This window comes from Mizuhopecten yessoensis, unplaced genomic scaffold, assembly GCF_002113885.1.
Source record: "Mizuhopecten yessoensis strain PY_sf001 unplaced genomic scaffold, ASM211388v2 scaffold2507, whole genome shotgun sequence".
Taxonomy (NCBI): domain Eukaryota; kingdom Metazoa; phylum Mollusca; class Bivalvia; order Pectinida; family Pectinidae; genus Mizuhopecten; species Mizuhopecten yessoensis.
This window is the reverse complement of record NW_018404580.1, coordinates 373,263-384,784: the sequence shown is the minus strand read 5'-3', so window position 1 is coordinate 384,784 and position 11,522 is coordinate 373,263. Positions and strand designations below refer to the sequence as shown.

Sequence of the window (11,522 nt, the reverse complement as noted above, 5' to 3'; positions counted from 1 at the left end):
AACAAACTTGGTAGTCCTTCATCACAGCATGCTACTGGCCAAATATCATCACCATAGGCCTTTTGGTTATTGAGAAGAAGTTGTTTAAAGGTTTTAAACATATTTGACCCCTGTGACCTTGAATATAAGTGAAGGTCATTCGATTGAACAAACTTGGTAGCCCTTCATCACAGCTTGATACTGGTAAAATATCATCGTTCTAGAACTTACGGTTATTGAGAAGAAGTTGTTTAAATGTTTTTAACATATTTGACCAATGTGACCTTGAATATAAGTCATTCATTTTCACAAACTTGGTAGCCCTTCATCCCAGCATGCTACTAGCCAAAAAATCATCACTCTGGGCATTTTGGTTATTCAGAAGAAGTTGTTTAAAGTTTTTAATATATTTGACCCCTGTGACCTTGAAAATAGGTGAAGGTCATTTATTTGAACAAACTTGGTAGCCCTTCATCCTAGTTTGCGTCTGGCCAAATATCATCACTCTAGGCCTTTTGGTTATTAAGAAGTTGTTTAAAGTAAAATATTGACGCCGGACCAGGTGAGCTAAAACTGGGACACAATCTAAACCAACTACTTTGGGTGGATGAGGGGAGGTTAACTAATTTAATTGGTTTGGAGGAGCACTGAACAGTTGTACATATCCTTTACTCACAAAATACATGAGCACAAACTTTAAACCATGAATTCATAACACAGGATAATCAGTAAAAATCAATAAAATTTGCTTACAACAAGCAAGACAAGTGATGTGAATGATAAATGTTGAATCAACTAACTCAGCTTTCTGGCATCAACTATCTGTATCATTAACCAGCAACTTGGAATAAACGGCAGTAGCGGATCATCGGCTATAGCGGATCAGTCAATAAACAAAAGCTGTTTACACAAAATGTATTGATCCTAGAAAGAAACTAATTATTTGCACATGGTAACAAGTTGTTTCTTATAATGAACAAACAAACAAAATAACTTCATATGCGTATCATGTCCAGAAATCCCAAATTTTATATTTTCTCAATCTGCTCCTCTACCGATGTCCGCCATCTTGGAAAACGGACGGTTCGATAAAGAAATGGATTCTATTAAAATACGAACTTACAACCAAATAAATATGCATTTAAATGATGAATTATATTGTTTTGTTTCAGGATCTTGTATTGTTTGGTAATCTTGGATAATGCTTACATGCGTTATTGTGTCGTATCCGATATGTGATTTTTCGGCTATAACGGATCAGTGTTCATCTGCGCACGCGTATGCATTCGCATAGCATCGTTCCACGTGCATTCACGATTTCAAATTTCTACATATGTTTTGAGAGTTGGCACATGTATTGAAGTTATATTTAAAGTGTTTTCGTTGCAAAGGCATCAATTAATAATTAGATGCGATCAGTAACCTCTGAAAAATACGTTTTGAGACGTCCCATCTAACTTCAATCGTGAGTGAAAGGCCCGCCAAAGGGCGTGATCCGTTATAGCCGTACTGATCCGCTATAGCCGACAAATCGGTAGGTCTTGTTTTCCTAATTACGTTGTGTATATTTGAGTTTATGAAGATCTTTTGGTATCACTGGAGAGGTAATTAAATGTACTTTCTGAAAATATATGATGTCTTTAAAAGTTTTGCAAAAATCGTGTGTAGCAATTATATGCAAAGTGATCCGCTACTGCCGTAACAACTGTACCTCGGGTAGACACATGTCAAAGAAACCAATACTTCCTCATTAATAATATAAAACAAATAACAACCCCACCCCAAATCAAACCAAACTAAAATTCTTCAACGAGTCTGTGTACGAAAAATAACATAAATCAGGATGAATTTTAAAATCTCGTCTGTGTACGAAAAATAACATAAATCAGGATGAATTTTAAAATCTCACTTTATATTTGTATGTGGTGACTGATTATGACAATAATTACGAACCCTCACCATATAAATCCTCAGCAAACTACTTTCATTTGTCTCATTTATGTTGAAAATAACGTGCAACAGATTAACAAATGACAGTGATTCTCACCAATAAGAACTATTTCTGACCCTTCTACTTTTTGGCCAACAAAAACCAATGGTGATTTGAATAATAAACCCAGCAACAATGGCTCTTCGGAACACTAGAGTTTCGTTCGGGAAAGTTTATAACTCGGGACTATTCCAGACATTTTAGTATGTAGTAATGTGTGCTTCCTAATACCAATCTTTTAAAATATATGCGTTAATATGATAATTAAGATTTAAAAATATCAACTTAACTTATTGATAATAGTTTATATTGGTGCTAATTACACTTGCGGTAGAAAAATACGAAACAGTTTGTGCGCAAAGCTACTGAGTTTCGTCGATCACGGATAGGTGGCGCTCAGTTGCGCTGTCGAGCAGAAAGAAGATCGTCTGCTAAAGGGGCCGGCCTCTCGACGAGTTACGATGATGAAGTCATTGGAATAATTGAAATAATGTAATGCTTTTAGATTCGTCTTCTATGTAAAAGTCAAAAATACTCATATTCTGAACTGTAACAGTGTTCCCAGAAACGATTTTTAACCAACCCCTAAATGCCACCCACCAAAAAAAACCAACCCCAACCACAACCAGTTTGCTGTAACGGTAACGTTACTCTCAGTTTCCAAGAATTGACCTTTATTACTCAGAACCTATATGGTATAGAATCGTGAAAATATATCAAATATACCCCCATATCTACAACTCGGTGGGAACACTGCTGTAAGTTCTAAGATCAAGTGAATAAAGTAATCGGTCTTTAAACTTTTGCTTTAAAAAGTTTTAATGAATTCCATTTTTTCTCTTCAGAATTTTTGTTTTAATTTCATCTTTCTGTCGAGGAGGAAACCTGCTTCAAGTTCAGGATGGATCTTAGCCAGCTGTTCTACCAACCAAACTATAATCTGTCGCAGAAAAGGTTAAGTAATTCACCAACCCCTTCCGTTCGCAACAGAGCAGCGGGGGAGTGGAAAAAGTTGGGTTAATAATTAAATAATCCATAATCCATCGGAATTTTGTTTGTTCATTGGACCAGCATGATGATAAACCCTATCGAAAGTCAAGGTCCTAGATTAAAGGTCATGGGNGGGGGGAATCATGATTTCTAACAGCAGGGTCTAAACATAACAGTAGCCTAAAATTTAATGATGTCATATCTGTTATGCCATGGGAGATGACAGAGAAATCTTAAACAGGTGAATTAAAAGGGAGACATGCTACTTTTAAATTGTTTGATATGTGTTTTATTTCCAGGCCTCAGCTCTCACAAGCACCATCCACTAGATCCCAGTATATTGATATCCCCGAGGCTCCTGTAGCAAGTGAGGCTCCATTGTTGCCCTCTGTCTTTCAAGATTCATTTGATTTTCAGCCCTCGCAACTCTTTCAGCATTCATCGAAAGGTAATGTCTATGAAATGTGTGTAGCAATGACAAGATAGTAGTCTGTTCAAACATGAATAAAGATCATTAACAAGCAAAAAGCTACATGCCCAAGGATCAAAATTTACTGCAGGATACTGGATGTTTTGTTTTGGACAACTGCAGATTTGATTCTTCAAAGGTCTTCATTTTGTAATAGAACTGGCGAGCAAAACAAGCCATCTTGTGATGCAATGTACCAATTCTTTTTCTTTCATTTCAATTACAGATATTCAGAAGAATAAAAACCAACAAAACTTCCATGACGATAAAAGCATCGGATCAAAGATAAGGTAACCATGTCAATGATAGGGATCTCCGCTACTCTGTGGTTCAAGACTACCAGTGCAGCATCATTATTCAGTGTACAAGGATGCAGATTTATCAAATGTTTCATAGAAAGAAAATGTTGCATTATTGCTATTTCAGTACAATTAACGTCTATTGCGATACAGTCTGACCTTTACTCTCATTTATAGGCATTTAATGGATATATATCTGTCTAACTGTTTGAAAAATGACATAATATATTAAATTCATAAATTTTGGATTTTTTAAAATCTTAGTCAAGCTTTATCTCTTCTTGAACAAATGTTATTACTTTTTTCCAGGGTCAAAGTACATGGTTTACCTGTTAAGTATTTTCTACGATGGTAAAGATTTCCTATAACTGTCTCCCTTACAAAATATTGAAAAGAAATAGTTTGTTCATCTCAAGTTCATTTGTAAAATCTCAATGCAAATTATTTCAAGTAAAATCTTCAAGACCCCATCAATAACCAGAGTGGACAGCTTTCACAGTTTTGCCAGCATCACTCCACTGAAGAGCAGTGTGAGGCATGATACAGAAGTTGGGAGCGATGAGGACTTGTTTGACTCCAGAACTGACACTCTTCCTGTGGTATCAGTAAAAGACAAACTATTTACACCAGCTCCACTGATCTGTAAGTTTCTTGTGGTTTGTATAATATTCTAGCTCATGTTTTGCTTCAAGATTTCAAATCATTTGGGAATTGTGTAAGAAACTATTCAATGAATTAAATTCAATTATATACAGTTTCTATAAGATACACTGTGGATAGAATATTTGTAAAAAGGGATACATTTGTGCTGTAACTTTAAAGGAATGAAAAAGAAGTTACAAAATGTTGAAAAAATTCTGTCAAGCACTAGGAATAGATATTTCAGTAAATCATGACCATATTTGGACTTTAAGAAGCTGTGTCATTGAAAATCGAATTGTGTTATATAGTGGATCAAAATCGATTCAAATTTTGTAGTTAAATTGCTTACCCCATCTGGTCTAATATGTTAAATGTTTCTTATAACTTTGGTATGTGGACTGTATGCCTGATTTTCATTTCTGACAGTACCCGCTCCAAGCTGTGATGGTTTCGCGCTAAAACCAGTTGAAGAGCTGCGTATCCTTTATTTATTCATCTTTGAACATTTTTTTTCTCATGCACAAACATTTGGAAACTGCCAGGTAAAGATGAAAGTAATCATTTCCCCTGTTTGTTACTAGTAGTTCCTGACTGTTCTGTGACTCCACTAACTTGGTATTGTCATCGATGTTTTCATGTATCCTCTAGGCAGACTGCAAGATCACTATTCCGCCTTTGCGTATTGCAGAGTTATCTTCTCTTGAGAGCAGGTATTGATTGTTACGCCATTGGTTCGTGTGAGAAAATTAAATCGTTTTCTCAAAAATTGATGACGTTACTCTCACAAACAAATGACGTAACAATCAATACCTGCTCTCAAGAGAAGATAACTCTGCAATACGCAAAGACGGAATAGCTTCAGGTACAATGGCTCTGTTTTGGCTGAAGTTTTATTTACTACTCTTCAGAATCAAAAGTTCAAGTGAGCTATTGTCATTTTGATTTTAATCCATCATTTATCATTTCACTTATTGTCTGTATTATTTTCACAATTTTGCCTAGACTTCTTTCCTCCCCAAAAAAATTCACATTGAGCAATATCATGTATATAGGTATTTTATTTAAATTTAAGAAAGTCTCCCTATCAGGCTCCATAAATAATGGAACTTTGATAATGCTTTTCTGTCGTTGCTAGAAGATTTAGATTTAAGTCTAATGTAATAAGTGATACTTTGGCCTTATTGAAGGTGAACAGTTTTAACAAAGACAATGTAGTTAATTAGTATTATAAGATATTTGAATTAAGGTAATAGGATTGTGTCACCATTTCTCAGTAGAATTTCTTCAAATTTTGTAGTTAAATTGCTTTGAAGTTAAGAAAACTTTCTGCTACAAAAAAATATAGGTTGTCAGAATTTTAAGGATTTTAAATGGAAATTTATGTAAAAAGGTTTGAATTTTGAAAAAAAACCTCACCAAAATGATGTCAATAAAAATTATACTGACATAGATTAGTATTGCATTAATGTAGATCAATTTAATAAATGCTGAAATTGTGTAAATTAATTCTCTATAAACGATTAAAAATTGACATTTTATAATATTTAAAAAACGTATACACATAGTAATTGAATGTAAGAGTTATCTTTCTTGAAAAACTTCACAGTAGTGAAATAGTTAGCCGGTTTCCTGAAGTACAGAAAAATGGACACAGTCACATGTGACTCATTGATAAAAAAACATCTGAATTTATGCCTGGATTGCTTTGAAATACTTTAATATTGAGAGAACACCCTGTTCTGTCAATAATAAACATACAATATTCATCGTTTAATATTAAACATAAGAATATGCGGAAATTGTGATACTGTCTCCCTACATTGGATTTTCAACTACGGATGTACTTCCTATTTCCGTTTATTAATACACTCCTATGACCTTAATGGTTGAATAGACTTGTGAATTAAGACAAAATGCAACATTTATATCCTATGAAATATAAGTCATTTAAATTTATATGTACAGCACATTTAGCAGTGAAAATCATCTTCGTAGCTATTATTTTGAGAGGCTTTATTTCAGTATATGTTATATCCAGTTTTGAAAATATTTTGCAATTAATTCTGATTGGAAACAATTTAATGTTAAACCTCTTTCAGTTATTCAGTTCCTAAATCAACTAGATTTAAATATTCAATATATAAGTGTGTTCAGTTGTTTTCTTTATATGTTTCCTTAATTCAATGTAAAAACAGCTGTCAAATACAGGACCATATTCAAGGCATTCCCTTATTTCAACATTGTACAGTCTAAAGTGTTTGATGATGTAAGTGTAGTAATGCAAAGCATGTAGTATTTTAGGTATTAAAATTATTTAACTCATTCACCCCTGAAATTTCATAATAAACTATTCCAACCTTTGCATTGGAGGAGTTCATATGTGTCTTCAGGGGTGAATGAGTTAAGGTTTGTATTTTTCTGACACTGTTTTGAGTTTCACAACACACGGATCATGATCATCTGATCATTGCAAAATTAGACACCATGAAGATAAATTCACAAAAAGGCTGGGGGGGAAATGAGATTTCTTGTACGTGTATTTCAATCAGACTATTGCTGCAGATTAATTTGGTAGTCTCGGTTGACTCTGTAGAAGAGGAGACAGGGAAAACCCTGATTCTGCATGGAGTCCTTGATTATAACCCACATGATCATCTGTGATCCTCATTTTATTCTCAGGAACTTGTCAGGTGTGCTAATTGACTCTCAGTGTAAGGAGTTGTCTCAAAAATATGTATCTAGCGAATCACTTATTGATGTATGATACAGTTAATTTCCTAAAGTAATCTGCACATGCTGAGTGAGTAGAACAATTTTTGCTGGAATAAATGTGTGCTCTGTATGTTGTTACGCTTTTCTCCTAGGTTTTCTACACTGACAAGCCCCTTGTGGTGTGTGCTCCCACAGGATCTGGTAAGACAGTCATATTTGAGCTGGCCGTTGTTAGACTTATCATGAAGATGGAGAGTGTTGTGGTGAGAGGCTTCAAGATTGTCTATAGTAAGTCAATGTAACAACATTACTTTTGAAAATAAGTTAATGTTTTACATTATTTAAAACTCAAGTGAATGTTTGATGCTAAACATCAAGTTTTAATCAGAATTTTTTTTTGAAATCCCAGAGTGGTCATCATCAAAATGGGGCAAAGGTTAGACATTTGGTTTAGACCGTATCTTGTTACCTTACATGTGTTGCATTTATTAACAATGTATGAATCACATACACTTTTGCAACTAGAAGCAATCTGGACCATATACAGTACTTGTTTATGAATATAGAGATAAGGAAAGGCACTAGCCAAGTCACTGATAACCACCTATTTTCTACTGACCACCATGTCTTTTATTACTTAGTAAATCCTCAGAAATAGAAGTTTATAACTACAGGTGGAAAAATATTGAGATACCATGCCAACTAAAAAGTGTTTTTTTGACGAGGTCTTGTTCTATAGCCGACTTATTACAGTGATGAACCAGTGTAATTAGTTGGAGCGTTGGACAAGTAATCTGTGCTTTTGGGGTTTTATTCCTAAAGGCAGCTTTTGAAAAAGAAGTGACTTCAATCACAAACTGTTGCACGTACCATATTTATACTTGTGAAAAGTACCAGTTGATAACAACACAAAACTGGATAATATATCACTCTGTTTGCGTCTTGAGAAATTTTAAACTATTTTCAAACATACCTTAAGATTAATTCTGGTTTCAGGGAGGGATCTATTTAGAAATTTTTAAATCAAAATACCAGAAATTAGATTGACTTCTGAAATAAGGCTTATTCCCTACTGTGGTAATGATATAATGTTTTGTTTTAAGTGGCTCCCATCAAGGCCTTATGCAGTGAGAGATTACAGGACTGGACGGACAAGTTTGAGTCATTTGGCCTGAAGTGTAAAGAACTAACTGGTGATACAGAAATAGATAATTATTATGAGCTGCAGGAAGTGAATGTGATCCTCACAACCCCTGTAAGTGTCAAACATAATCTTTTCTGAATTCATCTAGAGTTTAGTCAATAGAATAAAAACATTGTAAAACTATCTGAAGGAAACCTAAGAAACTAGTTTGCCTATAAATATATATTGCCAAAATTTGAGTTTGATTGTCACAAGATAACTCCCTGCCGTGGAGCACAAATATGACTCTGAAAACCATAATAAAGCATCGCAAACGATACAAATCTCATCACATGCTTAAGTTGGTTAAAAGTTCTAATTTTTCTATAAAACCTTACAGTAAAAACTCCATTAAAGCATTATCATACTTGAATGATATATGAACTTTGATCAATAAAGAAATATCCACATATCACTATCAACGTAATCACTAATGCACGTATTATATTAAATGCATCATTTTGTGACACTGACATACAGAGTTTGTGATATCAAAATGAATGTGTTGTAGGAGAAATGGGACAGCATGACACGACGCTGGCGGGACAACAAATGTATTGTCCAGTCAGTGTGCCTCTTCCTTATAGATGAGGTATTAACTGTTTCTAACTGTTCAGTGTTCAGGTTATATAAAGCATTAATTAAGTTACTGTATTAACTGTTTTCTTACAATTATAACTGTTCAGTTTGGATAAAGCATTAATTAAGTTACTGTAGTGTGCTTTTGTGTGATGGTGTAGAGTTTTAGCGTATTTGTCACAAGTTCATTCTCCGTGATTATAAACTTCTCTTTTTTATTGAATCATAATGATTATGAAAATCTATCAATATCATTACCATATCTATGCAAAATATGACATCTGACTAAGATAGGGACAAAGGGGACACATACTGTATGCGATAGTAAGTGTCTATAGTCTTCATTTCAGAAGTAAAGCTTGGGATATCAACAATATTTTTGAATATTTGTTCCTGAAAGTTACCCCTAGCCAAAACATTTTTTTCCTCCAATCTACTGTAGTACTGTGATTTTAAATATTACCTCAATACAATCTCAATGGGAGAACTGAAGATATACATTGACATCTGCACCAAACCTTTTTCAAAGGCATCAACTTTGTTAATAATTAGATACCTAGCATGAAAGGTTTTGCTGTGGATGTGCAGATTTGTAAAATGTCACTACAGATCCATGTTCTGAATGACAATGTGCGGGGAGCGACAATAGAGGCTGTGATCAGCAGGATGAAGACTGTACAGGTCTCCCTATCTCACTCTAACACTGAGCAACCCCTACCCAAACTCCGTTTCATAGCTGTGTCTGCCACCATACCCAATATCGAGGATGTAAGTACAGAATTTTGTGTTAGAATGAAGAATCTTGAGGATTACTTGAGATTTACCCTATTAATAATGTAAACACATATTCACCAAATAAACATGTACATGTACTTCTATACAGTAATCTGATATAAACAGCTGAACTTTGGATGATAGAAAAACTTTGTACATTGGAATTTCTGTTCCTAGTTCACTTGCATGAAACTTGTGTACATACAGTATCTGAAAACTGAAAGACAGGATATCAAATTCTAAGCTGACTGTTGTGTAACACTCCAATTTAAAAATGAAGTTTGATCACAGACCAATTACGCTATATTTCCATCATTGAGCTCCTTGATTTATTGTTTATAGGCACTGTAGCATTACATTTAGGCATCAACAGGGATGTTTGTGTTGTAGATTGCAGAGTGGATGGGTGAGAACCATCAAGCAGCAACATTTTACAAGTATTCTTTATCTATAATATATATTTTTAAGTTAATGTTGTTTCTTTTTCTTTTAATTTAAAAAAGAATGTTTGTCCTCACTTTCCAATAGTTGTGTAAAGTTTAAGCTGCAGGGACATTGATGTGTTACAGACATTTTTAGTCTGTTAATGTTTTAATAATTGTTTTTATCCCCAAATTAGATCGTAATTTGTCAATGTCCAAGTCAATCAAAAGATGAGTGTACTTCAATTCTGATTGGTTCAAGCTTTCCAGACATAGGGCTGACCCTCTAAGAGTTGAGGGGAGGGGTCAAAAGGTTTCCCAAATGTTCACAAACATAACTTATTAATCAGCTTTTCAATTTTATCATCAAGAATAAGTTTTATTTTATTTTTTCGCTAACTTTTGATTATTTTTCATCATTGATTTATCACTAGGGCTGAACCATCAAACATCAACCGAAAAGAACAGCTTGTTTCTGTTTGTATTCAGTGTTCAGAGGAATTTTGAGCAAGTTTTGCATGCTGTTTTGCAGATTTTCGCTGTTGTTACTGATGAAAATACCAAACTTACATTTATTATTACTGATGTTATTTTGAAATTTGAGAATTTATGACCTGGGTAAGGCTTAATCCGCATTTTTCTCATTACTTTATTTTCTGATTAATTTTTATTCTACCATCAAATTTGACATTAGTATCATGGTATGGCGTTGTTCGTCCGGCCGACATAAACTTTGTTTGTCCGGCAATCTCCTACATTTTTCGACCGATCTATTTGAAACTTGGTATACATTATAATCATGATATGAAGTAGTGTCTCCCTTAAAAGAATTTTGATTCAACATTTTTTCCAAAAGTTATTGCCCTTTGTTCATTTCAGTATTTGAATTTTGTCCGGAGATCTTCTCCTACATTTTTCGACCGATCTCTTTGAAACGTGGTATACATGATAATCATGATATGAAGTTATGTCTCCCTTAAAAAAATTTTTAATTCAACAGTTTTTCCAAAAGTTATTGCCCTTTGATCATTTCAGGATTTTATTTTTGTTCGGAAATCTCCTCCTACATTTTTCGATGGATCTCTTTGAAACTTGGTATACTTTATAATCATGATATGAAGTTGTGTCTCCCTTAAAAGAATTTTGATTTAACGATTTTTTCAAAATTTATTGCCTTTTGTTCATTTCAGTATTTGATTTTTTGTCTGAAGATTTTCTCTCATTTTTAGCTCACCTGGCCCAAAAGGCCAAGTGAGCTTATGGCATGGTGCGGCGTCCGTCGTCCGTCCGGCGTCAACTTTTTACTTTAAACAACTTCTTCTCAGTAACCAAAAGGCCTAGGGTGATGATATTTGGCCAGAAGCATGCTTGGATGAAGGGCTACCAAGTTTGTTCAAATAAATGACCTTCATCAATTTTCAAGGTCACAGGGGTCAAATATGTTAAAATCTTTAAACAACTTCCTCTGAATAACCAAGAGGCC

The 11,522-nt window shown here is 34.1% G+C and overlaps 1 protein-coding gene across 4 annotated transcripts in view; it reads left to right on the top strand.

The window, feature by feature from the left end:
- The first annotated feature begins 2,369 nt into the window (after positions 1 to 2,369).
- LOC110446094 (probable ATP-dependent DNA helicase HFM1) overlaps positions 2,370 to 11,522 on the top strand; it is a 34,468-nt gene continuing 25,315 nt past the window's right edge. For all 4 annotated transcript variants that reach the window (XM_021491061.1, XM_021491060.1, XM_021491059.1 and 1 more), the window contains exons 1-12: positions 2,370 to 2,461; positions 2,815 to 2,923; positions 3,259 to 3,407; positions 3,655 to 3,718; positions 4,179 to 4,369; positions 4,796 to 4,846; positions 6,565 to 6,635; positions 7,234 to 7,369; positions 8,185 to 8,336; positions 8,776 to 8,856; positions 9,453 to 9,611; positions 10,008 to 10,054. In XM_021491061.1, the coding sequence (XP_021346736.1) occupies positions 2,871 to 2,923; positions 3,259 to 3,407; positions 3,655 to 3,718; positions 4,179 to 4,369; positions 4,796 to 4,846; positions 6,565 to 6,635; positions 7,234 to 7,369; positions 8,185 to 8,336; positions 8,776 to 8,856; positions 9,453 to 9,611; positions 10,008 to 10,054 (1,154 nt within the window). In that variant the 5' untranslated portion in view covers positions 2,370 to 2,461; positions 2,815 to 2,870. The remainder of the gene's footprint in view (positions 2,462 to 2,814; positions 2,924 to 3,258; positions 3,408 to 3,654; positions 3,719 to 4,178; positions 4,370 to 4,795; positions 4,847 to 6,564; positions 6,636 to 7,233; positions 7,370 to 8,184; positions 8,337 to 8,775; positions 8,857 to 9,452; positions 9,612 to 10,007; positions 10,055 to 11,522) is intronic.